Genomic DNA, 15,686 nt, shown 5'->3' with positions numbered 1-15,686 from the left:
TCCGCTGTAGGGTAAGTTGCGCATGCGTGACTTTTAAGATTCTGACCCGCAAGAAGAAACCGCTGGTAAGCTAAATTTAGTCCTAAATTGATCAGCTAATATGCATGTATATTGCTTTGACGTGCCTGCAATAAGCGCTACAGAATCCTGAAACTATAACGCTTGCAGATGGTAAGAGAATTTGTAATTTTCTTGCGGTTGACATCCAGCATGCATGAACATAATTAGTCATAAAGCTATTCGGTATCGCAAATCATTTAAGAATTCAATATATTCTGTCATTCGATAGCCTATTACATCAGGTTTCCAGAGAACTAACGGTCCGCAACATAATAGGGATTTTATTTTATTTTTCTCGCCTGAATGTCATGAAACGATATCATTCATTCGAAATCTTGCCAGGATTTTTTTTATTTTTAACATTTTCACAAATTGTTTTTTTTTCTTCTCAAATAGCTTCAAGGGTTTCTGATCCTCCGCCATTTTACTGCTGAATTGCTGTGTTTTTGTTAAATTAATAATATAATTATTTTGCTTTGTGGCGCTACTTTCCCTTGTTATTCGAAGAGGAGCGTTGTCAAATAAAGCAGTTGACATTACAGAAAGGTCATAATAGCTCAATGAAATTGTTTATTTTAAAATAAATCATTCCTTGAATGTACTTTATCACCGATGCTGTCAAGTGAGACTAAAATTCAATTTTTAAGGTTCCCTCACAACAATGCAGACAAAAACAGCATTATTATTGATAAAAGGAGAATAATGGTCCTATGTATTTAGCTGTTTAGTGTAATAGAGAACAAGACTGTATGCAGGGGATGCAAAATATGGGGAATACATCTGAATCTTGTAACCTTTCTGGCATTCAGGACCCATATTCCAATCTCACTTCAGCTGTCATTCTAATCCTAATAAATATGTGAAATTGTGATGGTTAAACTGACATTATGATCATTTTTTCAGAGGCAGTAAGTGAAGTCTGCCATGAGTGCCAAAGTGGAGCTGGATGTTTCAGCCAAAGAAGCAGATCCCAATCCTTCCAGTGATGCCCTCTCCTCCAATGACAGCCTGTCGAAGAAGACACACCCACAGACCACAGCACTCATCCTGCCAGGTGAGATAAGGCCACCATGACTCCTGGAACTATTACACTCAATAGTGTTCCGTAATGTATTGCACCCTGAACTTTCTCCAACTCAGAGATATGCTGCACAATGTCCTAAGTTTTGACAAAACAGAGGGGGGTACATACTACCCTCCTACTAGTTTCACACAGTTACATATCACATTCGCTCTGAACTTAGAAGACTGGCCCCTCTCTCCCCAGCCCCTGTTCCCAGTACACAGAAGGTGGAGGTCTCTCCGGGTGCTGCTGAGGCAGGTAATGGAGCCACTGCTGGAGAGGTGGAAACCCCCACTCTAGCCCCCCAGGTTGGGGGAGCCTGTAGCATCGTCCATGTACTGGAGTGGAAAGAAGGGATGGCCATCTTACCCAGCAGCAACCTAAAGGTGAATGACATCTGATGGCCGTTGTATGTTATTATAAGCATAGGGTTCTCTAGTATTAAGCATTGTTGGAGTAAAGAGGCCAGCCAGCCTGGTCTTATAGAATAGATGTAACATAGTTTAAGTAAATCCGGAACACTCAAATTAGAATGATATGTTCAGTTCGGTATGGTTACATAAGACAAGACAGAAGGTTACTGAGGGAAAAAACGTAAGTAGGGTGGGTTGGTTGGTTGGTTTGGCGCATAAAGCGAAAGTTATGCAACCCGAAGGTTGCTTGTTCAAAACTCATCACGAACAACTTTAGCTAATTAGTAACTACTTACTACTTTTTGCTACTTTGCAACTTCTTAGCATGTTAGCTAACCTTTTATCCTTAATCCCTAGCCAAACTAATGTTAGCCACCTAGCTAACATTAGCCACAACAAATTGGAATTCATAACATCATACGTTTTGCAAATGTATAACATATTGTATGAATTGCAATTTGTAACATATTCTACAAATTCAAATTCGTAACATTTCATACAAATTGTAATTCGTAATATATTATACGGCAGGTAGCCTTGTGGTTAGAGCGTTGAGCTAGTAACCAAAAGGTTGCTAGATCGAATCCCCAAACGGACAAGGTAAAAATCTGTCGTTCTGCCCCTGAACAAGGCAGTTAACACACTGTTTCTAGGCCGTCATTGTAAACAAGAATTTGTTCTTACCTGACTTGCCTAGTTAAATAAAGGTAAAATAAAAATAAATATGAAATGGACATCCACAAATGAATGCATACAAAATGTAACATGTCATAAGAATTTGGAGTGTCCTGGATTTACCCCTGAGTCCAGATTGTGTATGCACATGGTTGAAATACAGTATGTGTATTTTTCAGTTCTGTGTGAGTGACTGTGGAACACTGGAGATGATCAGCCAAGAAAAAATCAGCAGTGCTGAACCAGCAGTAATGGTGTCTGGGAAAATACCTGACTCCAAAAACAGGCCAACTAACAAAACAGGTAGGATACTGGGAATTAGGAATTTCTGTGTGTTTTCTGCAGCTGAATAGTCCCTTAACTAAATCCTAATGGAAATTATCTAGCAAGTTCACAATTCATATTTAATTCCAGAAATATCCTCAAAAACAATTTGCTATACTGTATGCAATCCTTTCCTAATCCCAACCTGATATAATGCCTCCGACTGTGTGATCACTCTCTCCGTAGCCGATGTGAACAGGTTAACATTCACAAGGCCGCAGGGCCAGATGGATTACCGGACAGCTACTCAGAGCATGTGCTGACCAAGTGTCTTCACTGACATTTTCAACCTATCCCTGACCGAGTCTGTAAATACCTACATGTTTCAAACAGACCACCATAGTCCATGTGCCCAAGAACGCCATGGTAACCTGCTGTTGTGTCTTTACTATCATTAACGTAAGACTTTTGTTTTATTTATCAAAGATTCTCTGTAATTAGCATTTCGTGATTAACTAATTAGGCAAATGTAATTAACTAGGAAGTCGGGGCACCAAGGAAAATATTAAGATTACAAAGTTATAATTTTACTAATACAACTTTTTAGATATTTTAATATCTGATCAATTAGTCTTCTTAATGAATTAAATATTTATTTTACCTCACGTTAGTCTCATTCCAAACTTCGTAAATTGTTGGAAATCTGCACGAACCCAGTCTTCACTATGAGTCATCCATACATCAATTGTCTTAAATCATTTATTTACTAACTAAGTAATTCACAGAAATGCATAAACAAACAGTACCTAGTTACAAGGAAATGATAACGGAGTTTCCCTAGTGGGATAAACCGGCATCGCGGCTTGGTGTACAAAAGGGAAGTGGGGGTCGACTGAGATAAGACAACACACAGTTGATAATTATAACAATTGAAATGCTAATCCTTTGCACATGAACGCTCACTCATTCGGGAACAATTGCAATCAATATATATATTTACACTCAATGTGTCGTCGTGATCTCTGTTGAAAAGTTTGTTTCTGTTGGAGAGTTTGTCCGCCCTCTCTGTCGTGGTTAGAATGGATAGTTCAGAGTGACATTCATTCATGTCGTTATAGATAGATGTTTCGGCGGTTGTCTTCGCCTTCAATGATACCGAATTCCTAGCTGCAGACTAGTAATTCATATCAAAGACATGTTCTTATTCTGTCGGTATCGATAGTCTTAGAGTTTAACCATGTGGGATGGTTAAAAGATTCAGCAGTCTTGTCTCAAACCCTGGCCCTCTCGTTATCGAGGTAAGCTGGTCTGCAACCTTTGTCCTCTCGTAATTGAGAGCAAACCAAGCCATGAGGTCGTAGGAATTGTCCGTAGAGCTCCAAGACAGGATTGTGTTGAGGCACAGATCTGGGAAAGGGTACCAACAATGTCTGCAGCATTGAAGGTCCCCAAGACACAGTGGCCTCCATCATTCTAAAATGGAAGAAGTTTGGAACCACCAAGATTCTTCCTAGAGCTGGCCGCCTGGCTAAACTGAGCAATCGGTGGAGAAGGGCCTTGGTCATAGAGGTGACCAAGAACCCAATGGTCAAACTGACAGAGCTCCAAAGTTCCTCTGTGGAGATGGGAAAATCTTCCAGAAGGACAACCACCTCTGCAGCACTCCACCAATCAGGCCTTTATGGTAGAGTGGCCCGACGGAAGCCACACCTCAGTAAAAGGCACATGACAGCCCGCTTGGAGTTTGCCAAAAGGCACCTAAAGGACTCTCAGACTATGAGAAACAAGATTCTCTGGTCTGATGAAACCAAGCTTGAAATCTATGGCCTGAATGCCAAGCGTCACATCTGGAGGAAACCTGCCACCATCCCTACGGTGAAGCATGGTGGTGGCAGCATCATGCTGTGGGGATGTTTTTCAGCGGCAGGGACTAGGAGACTAGTCAGGATCTAGGCAAAGATAAATGGAGCAAAGTACAGACAGATCCTTGATGAAAACCTGCTCCGGAATGCTCAGGACCTCAGACTGGGACGAAGGTTCACCTTCCAACAGGACAACCACCCTAAGCACACAGCCAAGATAACGCAGGAGTTGCTTTGGGACAAGTCTCTGAATGTGCTTGAGTGGCCGAGCCAGAGCCCAGACTTGAACACGATCAAACGTCTCTGGAGAGGCCTGAAAATAGCTGTGCAGCGACACTCCCCATCCAACCTGACAGAGCTTGAGAGGATCTGCAGAGAATAATGGGAGAAACTTCCCAAATACAGGTGTGCCAAGCTTGTAGTGTCATACCCAAGAAGACTTGAGGCTGTAGTCACTGCCAAAGTACTGAGTAAAGGATCTGAATTCTTATATAATTGTGATATTTCAGTTTATTTTTAATACATTTGCAAAAATGTCTAAAAACCTGATTTTGCTTTGTCATTATGAGGTATTGTGTGTAGATTGAGGGGGGAAAACTTGTTCATCCATTTTAGAATAAGGTTGTAACAGAATGTGGAAAAAGTCCAGGTCTGAATTCTTCCCCAATGTACTGTATATCCTCGTTATTACTTTTTTTTTTCTTTCTTTCTTTAGTTTATTTTATATATATATTTTTTGCAAATATTGTTTTACTTTAAAGCAAATTCAGCATTGTTGGTTAAGGGCTTGTAAGTAAGCATTTCAAGTTTTTCTTACTTACAAGTGCCGAATACCTGTTGTATTCGGAGCATGTGACAAATAAAATTTGATTTGATTCCATTGTAGATATGGTGTCTCCTCTCAGCTCTGTGGGTGGTGTGGCTGTGGAACAGGAGAGGCCCATCAAGATTGAGTCTAAGACCCAGGGAGGGCCAGGACAACAGGAGAGCTGTGATCCTATGGCACAGAGAACCTACCCAGAGCAGCTACGCAGGGAGCCTATGACTGACAAGTAAGTACTGAAGACTGAAGCCTTTCCACACTTTAGAAAGTTAATTTTTATGAAAACATAATTTTACCATAGAAAGTGCAATTCATGCTAAATTAAAATCAAGGAACCATCATAAGCATACTGTGGATGCTCAGACACAAAACAAACTACAGGAAGATATTAACCACCATGCAGAAGATCATAGGTAGGTCATAGGTAGCCTAAGACAAAGCTTTGTAGTGGACTCAACTATTCACTTAAATGTTCCTTAGGAGGGGGGGAGGCACAGATAAGATTCCCGGGGGCAGGGTAGCATCTCTGGACCCTGAGCTGCTGAAACCCATGAAGAAGAGGAAGAGGAAGGACTACCTGAGTCCGTCAGAGGAAGAATCTGAGCTGGATGGAATGGTGGGAAAGGCTCGAGTCTCACTTCATCCCACATAAAGCGTGCACAATTTAGTAGTATATTTTGTTGTTGTAATAAGTAAATGATCTCACATGTACGTGATGTTATGCATCAATAAAAAAAAATGTTCAGTACGACCATTCATAGTGTAGGCACTATGTCTTTGTTGTCGTAATTCTGTGTGTTGTATTTGTGGTTCTAGGATTACTTGAAGACAGAAAGCAGACACAACAAAGCAGGTAAGAATCAGCTAAATTGTATATAAAAAATATATATATTCAAGTCATATTTCTGTTGTGTCAGAACTCCCATAAGCTTTAAGTTGTGTTTTCTGTCTGTGTACAACAGGTGCTGTTGAAGTCCATATGGATCTGTGGACATGGGGACAGTATCTGGAGGAGACCAAAGCAGTGGCAGCTCCGGCCAAACTCTTTCAAGAGGTGGGTTTTATTGTCTTTGGGTACATACTAAATGAGAGAACAAAAGTTGATATTCTTTGCAAAATAAAGTGGGTGTAAGTGGGCTTGTGGGCGTGCATTCATGTGTGTATGACTGTGCTTTTCTCACTATGCCCCCTGTATTTTCAGTCTCAGAGAGTCCCTCAGTGCAAAAGCAGCTTCCGCCAGGGCATGAAGTTAGAGGGCATCGACCCCCAGCACCCCTCCATGTACTTTGTTCTGACTGTGGCTGAGGTACTGTGTGCATCGCTGCTCAACCTACAGTCGCATGCTCTTTGAGGTTTGCTTCTACCTCTCTCCCTGTCCTGACTGCTTTGCTGCATACACACTACATACCCTGACTGAAACACTTTGATGAATCACAGAGAGAGATATAAGGGAAGAGAGGAATACACATAACTGGGGAAGGACACGGAGAGAGACTTGGGGAGACATGGTTTGACTCCTGTCTGTCTTCTCCTGTCTGTAGGTTTGTGGCTACAGGCTGCGTCTCCATTTTGACGGCTACTCAGACTGTCATGACTTCTGGGTAAATGCCAACTGCCCCGACATCCACCCGGCGGGATGGTGTGAGAGCACTGGACACAAACTCTACACCCCCAAAGATAAGAGTACACTGGGCTTTGGTTTGGGGTTGGGCTGCACTTTGGACACTGAATTAGTTTTATGTTCACATTTTGAATGTGGCGCAGATCATTCGCCCAAGCATCTAAAGTATGTCATTCATAAGGTAACTAATGAGAATGTCCTTATTGGAGTAGTGGTCCAGGAAAATCTCCACATTATATGTTTGTGTCTGTTTGTGCCACAGGCTGCAAAGAGGAGGAGTTCTCCTGGGCCAGCTACCTGAAAATGAGTAAAGCACAAGTTGCCCCTAAAGAGGTGTTTGCCAGCCCTGGAAGAGTAAGTATAAGCATGACTCTTATCCTCAGTCAGTGGTATGCATCTGCCTGAAGTAAGTAACTGTAAGTGACTAATGTGGTGTGTTTGTGTTGGTGGTCCCCTGGTCAGACGGATACGGAGTGTGGTTTTGAGGTGGGCATGAAGCTGGAGGCGGTCGACCGCATGAACCCCTCTCTCATTTGCGTGGCGACCGTGACCGATGTGGTGGACGACCGCTTCCTGGTTCACTTTGATAACTGGGACGACACGTATGACTACTGGTGAGGCCATTTTTCATGTATTTTTCATGGCTTCTCTAAATTATGAACTGTGCTGTTTTACTAGCCATGATGCCATGATTTAAATTCTAATCTAATTGGTTGATGTTGCATTACGCCATCCAGGTGTGATGCCAGCAGTCCATACATCCATCCTATTGGCTGGTGCCAAGAGAGGAGCCTCCCCCTCACGCCGCCTCAAGGTGACTGACAAAGTTCTAAGATATGACTATAGGTCTAATAAGTGAACTATAGGGAATGCAGTGGAATTTCACACACACCTATGAGCTAGATGTGCCCTGTCTGTCCTGTCAGATTACCCAGACCCAGGCAGGTTCTCCTGGCCAAGGTACCTCGACGAGACTGGCTCTACCGCCGTGTCTGCTGAGGCTTTTAAAGTGGTGAGTACTAGAGACTTGTTGCAATGACATGAATATGGGTGAATACATTTTATTTGACCTGAATCCTTTTTGGTGGGGTAAAGTGTAGTTGTGAACATAATTACTGTTATGAGTTAATGAGCTGAAATTAGATTAACTATAGGGACTGATTTGAGGTTAAGTGGCGCTGTGTGATGATGATGTGACCCTCCCCTCTGCAGCGTCCTGCCCATTGCTTCCAGGCTCAGATGAAGCTGGAGGTGGTGGACAAAAGGAGCCCCGGCCTGATACGGGTGGCCACAGTGGAGGAGGTCGACACCCACCGCATTAAGGTCAACCAGTAGTGTGTGTGTGTGTTAGGGATGCACGGGTCAGCTGTTTGATCACCCACCCGCAATTGCAAATAACCCTTCCGCAACCGTCCGATTATACACTGAGTGTACAAAACATTAAGCTGCTATTTCCATAACATAAACTGACCAGGTGAATCCAAGTGAAGGATACAGTGCATTCGGAAAGTATTCAGACCCCTTGACTTTTTACATACTTTGTTACGTTACAGCCTGATACAATTTCATTAAAAAAATGTTTTTCCTTCATCGATCTACACACAATACGCCATAATGACAATGCAAAAACTTTTTTGCAAATGTATAAAAAATATCACATTTTCATAGGTATTCAGACCCTTTACTCAGTACTTTGTTGAAGCACCTTTGGCAGCGTTTACAGCCTTGAGTCTTCTTAGGTATGACGCTAGAAGCTTGGCACACCTGTATTTGGGAAGTTTATGCCATTCTTCTCTGTAGATCCTGTCAAGCTCTGTCAGGTTGGATGGAGAGGGTCACTGCACAGTTATTTTCAGGTCTCTCCAGAGATGTTTGATCGGATTCAAGTCCGGATTCTGGCTGGGCAACTCAAGGACATTGAGACTTGTCCCGAAGCCATTCCTGCGTTGTCTTGGCTGTGTGCTTAGGATCGTTGTCCTGTTGGAAAGTGAACCTTAGCCCCAGTCTGAGGTCCTGAGTGCTTTGGAGCAGGTTTTCATCAATGATCTCTCTGTACTTTGCTTCGTTCATCTTTACCTCGGTCCTGACTAGTCTCCCAGTCCCTAGCTCCGAACAAAATCCCCACAGCGTGATGCTGACACTACTATGCTTCACCGTAGGGATGGTGCCAGGTTTCCTCCAGACGTGACACTTGGCATTCAGGTCATAGAGTTCAAGCTTGGTTTCATCAGACCAGAGAATCTTGTTTCTCATGGTCAGAGTCCTTTAAGTGCCTTTTAGCAAACTCCAAGTGGGCTGTCACGTGCCTTTTACTGAGGAGTGGCTTCCGTCTGGCCACTCTACCATAAAGGCCTGATTGGTGAAGTGCTCCAGAGATGGTTGTCCTTCTGGAAGGTTCTCCCATCGCCACAGAGGAATTCTGTAGCTCTGTCAAGACGACCATCGGGTTCTTGGTCACATCCCTGACCAAGGCCCTTCTCCACCGATTGCTCAGCTTTGGCCGGGTGGCCAGCTCTAGGAAATTACTTGGTGGTTCCAAACTTCTTCTATTCAAGAATAATGGCGGCACTGTGTTCTTGAGGACCTTCAATGCTGCAGACATTTTTTGGTACCCTTACACAGATATGTGCCTTGACACAATCCTGTCTCTGAGTTCTACCAACAATTCCTTGGCTTGGTTTTTGCTCTGACATGCACTGTAAACCATGGGACCTTCTATAGAAAGGTGTGTGCCTTTCCATATCAAGTCAAATCAATTGAATTTACCACAGGTAGACTCCAATCAAGTTGTAGAAACATCTCAAGGATGATGAATGGAAACAGGATGCACCTGAGCGCAATTTGGAGTCTCATAGCAAAGGGTCTGAATACTTATGTAAATAATCAATAAGATTCAATCAAATCTATTTTCAAAGACCTTTTTACATCAGCCGATGTCACAAAGTGCTGTACAGAAAGCTAGCCTAAAACACCAAACAGCAAGCAAAGCAGATGTAGAAGCACGGTGCCTAGGAAAAACTCCCTAGAAAGGCCGGAACCTAGGAAGACACCTAGAGAGGAAGCAGGCTCTGAGGGGTGGACAGTCCTCTTCTGGCTGTGCCGGGTGGCAGGTAGCCTAGTGGTTAGAGTGTTGGACTAGTAAAGGAAAGGTTGCAAGATTGAATCCCCGAGCTGACAAGGTAAAAATCTGTCGTTCTGTCCCTGAACAAGGCAGTTAACCCACTGTTCCTAGGGCGTCATTGAAAATAAGAATTTGTTCTTAACTGACTTGCCTAGTTAAATAAAGATAAAATATATCTATTTTTTGAATTCAGTTTTTTTATATACATTTGCAAAACTTTCTAAAGACCTGTTTTAGTTTTGTCATAATGGGATATTTTGTGCAGATTGATGAGAACACTTTTTAATTAAATACATTTTAGAATAAGGCTGTAAAGTATCAGAATCTGGAAAAAGTCAAGGGGTCTGAATACTTTCCGAATGCACTGTAGGATCCCATATTGATGTCACTTGTTAAATCCACTTCAATCAGTGTAGATGAAGGGGAGGAGACCGGTTAAAGAAGGATTTTTAAGCCTTGAGACAACTGAGACATGGATTGTGTATGTTCAGAGGGTGAATGGGCAAGACAAAACGATTTAAGTGCCTTTGAATGGTGTATGGTAGTAGGTCTCTGGTGCACCGGTTTGTGTGAAGAACTGCAATTCTGCTGGGTTTTTCACGCTCAACAGTTTATTTCAAGGCCTACCTTCAAACTCAGTTCCTCTTTGCTTGACATCATGGGAAAATCAAAAGACATCATCCAAGACCTCAGAAAATAAATTGTAGACCTCCACAAGTCTTGTTCATCCTTGGCAGCAATTTCTAAACGCCTGAAGGTACCACGTTCATCTGTACAAACAAGTATAAACACCATGGGACCACGCAGCAGTATATACCGCTCAGGAAGGAGATGCGTTCTATTTCCTAGAGATTAACATGCTTTGGTGCGAAAAGTGCAAATCAATCCCAGAACAACAGCAAAGGACCCTGTGAAGATGCTGGAGGAAACAACTACAAAAGTATCTATATCCACAGTAAAACGAGTCCTATATCGACATAACCTGAAAGGCCGCTGAGCAAGGAAGAAGCCACTGCTCCAAAACCGCGATTAAAAAAGCCAGACTATGGTTTGCAACTGCACATGGGGACAAAGATCGTACTTTTTGGAGAAATGTCCTCTGGTCTGGTGAAACAATTTTTTTACTGTTTGGCCATAATGATCATCGTTATGTTTGGAGGAAAAGGGGGAGGCTTGCAAGCCGAAGAACACCATCCTAACCGTGAAGCACGGGGGGTGGCAGCATCATGTTGTGGGGGTGCTTTGCTTCAGGAGGGACTGGTGCACTTCTCAAAATAGATGTCATCATGAGGTAGGAAATTATGTGGATATATTGAAGCAACATCTCAAGACATCAGTCAGGAAGTTAAAGCTTGGTCGCAAATGGGTCTTCCAAATGGACAATGACCCCTAGCATACTTCCAGAGTTGTGGCAAAATGGCTTAAGGACAACAATGTCAAGGTATTGGAGTGGCCATCACAAAGCCCTGACCTCAATCCTATAGAAAATTTGTGGGCAGAACTGAAAAAGCTTGTGCGAGCAAGGAGGCCTACAAACCTGACTCGGTTACACCAGCTCTGTCAGGAGGAATGAGCTGAAATTCACCCAACTTATTGTGAGAAGCCTGTGGAAGGCTACCTGAAACGTTTGACCCAAGTTAAACAATTTAACGGCAATGCTACCAAATACTAATTGAGTGGATGTAAACTTCTGATCCACTGGAAATGTGATGAAAGAAATAAAAGCTGTAATAAATCATTCTCTCTACTATTATTCTGACATTTCACATTATTCAAATAAAGTGGTGATCCTAACTGACCTAAGACAGGGAATCTTTACTAGTTTTAAATGTATTTGGCTAAGGTGTATGTAAACTTCCCACTTCAACGGTATATAGAAAATGCGCAGTACAGTTCCCTTTTTTTCTATTGAACATTTATTGAACAATGACGTTTCTCTTTAACATTTCTTAATTTATTTATTGAATATTTAGGTATATGGAACAGTATCCTAATGTTTTTCTTAAACAAAAAATGTCAAACAATTTCCTAAATTGACGCCTTGCTCATGGTTTTTATGGCCAAGTTCCCAAAAGCATTTGGGGATTGCCGTGTATTTGGAGCTCGTTAGTCCCTAAAGCATAGACTTATGCACTAATGCCAGATTTGAAAAAAGAATGAAAGAAAAACCTCAAAGTAGCCTATAGATATGAATGATACATTTATGGATTTGTTTTTATACAGTCTTTGTTTTGTTCCCAGCCCTTCATCCACACAATGTTTCATGACCCTAAACCCGCCCGCCCGTGGTTATAACGTGGGGACTACAGGTTATGAATCAATCTGCGCATCCCGCTGTGCGTGCGTGTGTGTCTTGCGGTTGTATGTGCCAGTGCCACTACTACACTCCCGTAACTATGTCGTATTATACCATATTATACCATACAGATCCATTTTGATGGCTGGAGTCATATGTATGATGAGTGGATGGACTCGGACCACCCTGACACCCACCCGGTCGGCTGGTGCGAGAGTACGGGTCACCCGCTAAAAATCCCACCCCCTGAGTCCAACAAAACCCAACAGCTTGGTAACAGATACCATACTTCTCTGACTCTACTTCACCTTGATATGAGTGCTTACATGTTCGGTTTGATGACGTTGAGCTCTGTGTTCGTTTGTGTGTGTGTTTTAAGACCCCAGGGAACCTGCAACCACAGGCCAGTCCAGTTTCTCCTCCATGCCTTGCAAAGTAATCAACCACTCCAGATCCACAAAGTACAGCTTCCATCACAGGTCAGTAGGCGCCAGAAACAGGTCTTTGAAATGCCTATGAAGCAGTCAATGTGAGTAGATATGTTCCATACCAACCTTATGATTATGTTATCGTGATGTTATAATGAAGTCAAACCTACTTTTTGAAACAGGAAGTGTCCAACGCCTGGATGTGATGGCTCGGGTCATGTGACTGGGCGGTTCACAGCGCATCACTGTCTGTCAGGCTGCCCATTGGCTGAGCGAAACCAGGGCAGACTCAAAACCGACCTATCAGATACAGAGGGGAGCGGAGCCAAGCGGAACATCTTAATCTTTGGCCAAAGGTCCAAAAAGTCCCGGTACCATGGCAGGTAAGCCTCATGTTAACAGTGGCTAAGGCTGTAGTGGTATTTTGATGTAACCTCTGCGACTGTAGCCTCCCTTCTCACCAGTTTCTCTCTTTCTCTCTTGTCAGGATTGGTCGTCCCCCCAAGTATAGAAAAAGCCAGCACAGAGGTTACCAGAGTGAGTATCACAGTTTTATGCTCTGCACACAGTACACATGCGTACTGTATCCGTTTATGTCTATGGCCACACTCTGATTAAATATAGCCTCAGTATGAGTTTACTGCATCCTATATACAGGATTCTGTGTGTATGTGTTACATGCGTTAATATGTGTGATTTTGTGTGTGCTGACGTATGTGTGTGTGCTTTCCTGTGTTGCAGCGATAGCCACAGAGGGTATGTGCCCGTCTCTGTTCATGTCTGCCCTGTCGGCCCACCCGGACCGAACCTTGTCTCTGTGCTGGGAGCAACACTGCAAACTGCTGCCAGGCGTCCAGGGCATCCATGCTACACAGGTGGCAGCATGGACCGTGGAGGAGGTGAGAGCTGTAAAACTCACCCAGAGGTTAAAGTTCTCCGTCATTGCAACGGATTCCCAGTTTGAGGGGGGATTATGATTTTGGGTTAAGAATAAATAAAAACACTCCAGGCCACACCTGAACATCTAAAACTAGACAAAACATATGTAGACAGGATAATGAACCTATAATGAACCTTTTCAAATAAAATGGATGCACTCACTAGTTACTGTAAGTCACTCTGGATAACAGCGTCTGCTAAATGACTAAAATGTAAATAACTGCCCCTTTTCTGGCCCGCAAATGGATTTTGACAAACACATCGGCCGTAACAAATCTGTGCTGCCCTCCGTGGTATTTTGAAATCGTGATGCTGAGATCGTCTTGCTTTAACCCCTGTACTTACCCCTATTTATCTTTGGCTTCAACAAACGGGTGAATCAGAGTACATTGATAACTCTTTGTGTTCTGTGTAACAGGTCTTTGGATTTGTCCAGAAACTGACTGGTTGTGAAGAACAAGCCTGTGTCTTCAAAGAGGAAGTGAGTACAATGTTAATTGACAATTAAGTATGAAGTAATGATACAAACAAGAGCCCATTTAGAACAGCTAAGTTAAGTCATTTAAGTTACATTCTGTTGTCCTTTATTGTTTTATTTGCATGATAAACTTTTTATATTCCTGTGTTTGAGTTTCTTGTATATTTCTTCTCAGATGATTGACGGGGAGGCCTTCCTATTACTGTCACAAACTGACATCGTCAAAATCATGAACATCAAACTTGGTCCCGCCCTCAAGATCTCCAACGCCATTTTAATGTTCAAAAGTATTGACGAAGGCCTCAAGTGATCCTGTCCCCACTCGGCCAGAGACTCCGTGACTAATCATCATGTGCCAAAATCATCCCGAACCCTACCCCTGTTATGTGTTTGGTGTTCAGTACCCATCAGAGAGAGAACAGGAGAGGGGGCTGAGAGTGGAAAAGAGATGGGGACAGAACTGAGAAAGAGAAAGAAAAAAACTGGGAAAAAGTGTAAGCAAATGTTTTTATAAGGTTGCTTCACTGCTCGTGCAATAAAATTAGTCAAATCTTAACTGAAAGTGTAAGGAGTGTCGAAAGATAAACTTTTGTAATTTATGCAAAATATATGGAATTATTTATGTGGGATGTTTTACTGCAATTTTTTTGTCACAGATTTGAAATCCGGCGGGATTTTATGCTGCTGTTTCTTTACTTGGTCACTAGATACAGCATATGGACAGTTTCTAAGACCAGAAAAGGTTGAAAGTTTCTCAAGTATTGATCTTACGTGTTATAAATTCAAAATCATGTTTCAAAATATGAACTTTGTTTCGAACATTTGAAAAGGTTTACATTTTCACTCAGAAATATCAAGATATCTGGGGGATTTATTGTTTTGAATCATTTTTATATTTTATGTAGGTTTATGCACTGTATTTAAATATAATCTTACAAGGGCTCCAGGATTCCTATAGCTATATTTCTCTCTGGTGGGCAAAACTGTATCACCATATTCTTGGATCAAAATCGTTCATTCCATATGTACAAATAAATGTCCAATTCAATCTCTTACTTGTCTTGACTTCAGTTGATTGGTGATGATGAAGTAAGTTCAATTCAAAATACTTGATCTTTATTAAATTGTGTATGTCTGCGCAGAGGGTAGTGCATACGGCAAGCGCTACTTTTTTGACTCATCACATAAGCTGCTGCTACTGTTAATTATCAATCCTGTTTCATAGTCATATTATTCCTAGTTATATGTACGTACAGTGCCTTCAGAAAGTATCCATACCCCTTGACTTGTTCTACATTTCGTTGTGTTACATCCTGAATTCAAAATGGATTAAATAGATTTTAAACATGAAATACAGAAATATGTAATTTGCATAAGTATTCACACCCCTGAGTCAATACTCTGTCAAATTGGTTGTTGATCATTGCTAAACAACCATTTTAAGTCTTGCCATAGATTTTCAAGCAGATTTAAGACAAAACTGTATCTCGGCCACTCAGGAACATTCACTGCTTTCTTGGTAAGCAACTCCAGTGTATATTTAGCCTTGTGTTTATTGTCCCGCTGAAAAGTGACTTCATCGCCCAGTGTCTGGTTGAAAACAGACTGAACAAGTTTTTCCTCTAGGATTTTGCCTGTGCTTA

General features: G+C 42.1%; 1 protein-coding gene across 4 annotated transcripts; it reads left to right on the top strand.

Annotated features, from left to right (window-relative positions):
• Position 1: 1 nt before the first annotated feature.
• On the top strand, positions 2 to 15,095 carry LOC109868896 (lethal(3)malignant brain tumor-like protein 1). 4 transcript variants are annotated; one of them, XM_031804002.1, is made up of 22 exons: positions 2 to 65; positions 964 to 1,114; positions 1,328 to 1,509; positions 2,391 to 2,514; positions 5,224 to 5,389; positions 5,641 to 5,776; positions 5,977 to 6,013; positions 6,123 to 6,214; positions 6,362 to 6,466; positions 6,702 to 6,843; positions 7,044 to 7,135; positions 7,244 to 7,395; positions 7,519 to 7,595; positions 7,708 to 7,793; positions 7,994 to 8,104; positions 12,330 to 12,471; positions 12,578 to 12,677; positions 12,809 to 13,009; positions 13,114 to 13,163; positions 13,368 to 13,525; positions 13,984 to 14,046; positions 14,219 to 15,095. In XM_031804002.1, exons 2-22 carry the CDS (start codon positions 985 to 987, stop codon positions 14,351 to 14,353), a joined length of 2,481 nt encoding a protein of 826 aa, XP_031659862.1. In that variant the 5' UTR covers positions 2 to 65; positions 964 to 984; the 3' UTR covers positions 14,354 to 15,095. The 4 variants fall into 4 exon arrangements, with proteins under 4 accessions (XP_031659862.1, XP_031659864.1, XP_031659863.1 ...); XM_031804004.1 differs by having other exon boundaries at positions 6,702 to 6,837; positions 14,219 to 14,599; XM_031804003.1 differs by having other exon boundaries at positions 61 to 171; positions 14,219 to 14,599.
• Positions 15,096 to 15,686: the final 591 nt, after the last annotated feature.

The sequence above is a fragment of the Oncorhynchus kisutch genome, linkage group LG24, assembly GCF_002021735.2.
Source record: "Oncorhynchus kisutch isolate 150728-3 linkage group LG24, Okis_V2, whole genome shotgun sequence".
NCBI classification, from domain to species: domain Eukaryota; kingdom Metazoa; phylum Chordata; class Actinopteri; order Salmoniformes; family Salmonidae; genus Oncorhynchus; species Oncorhynchus kisutch.
This window is presented reverse-complemented; position numbering and strand designations above follow the sequence as displayed.

Excerpts from the sequence above, each read along its gene's own strand:
- LOC109868896 (XM_031804002.1), top strand. The coding sequence starts at position 985 with ATGAGTGCCAAAGTGGAGCTGGATGTTTCAGCCAAAGAAGCAGATCCC. Across the intron at positions 1,510-2,390 it reads TACCCAGCAGCAACCTAAAG|TTCTGTGTGAGTGACTGTGG; the intron begins GTGAATGACATC and ends TGTATTTTTCAG. Across the intron at positions 7,136-7,243 it reads TGTTTGCCAGCCCTGGAAGA|ACGGATACGGAGTGTGGTTT; the intron begins GTAAGTATAAGC and ends TCCCCTGGTCAG.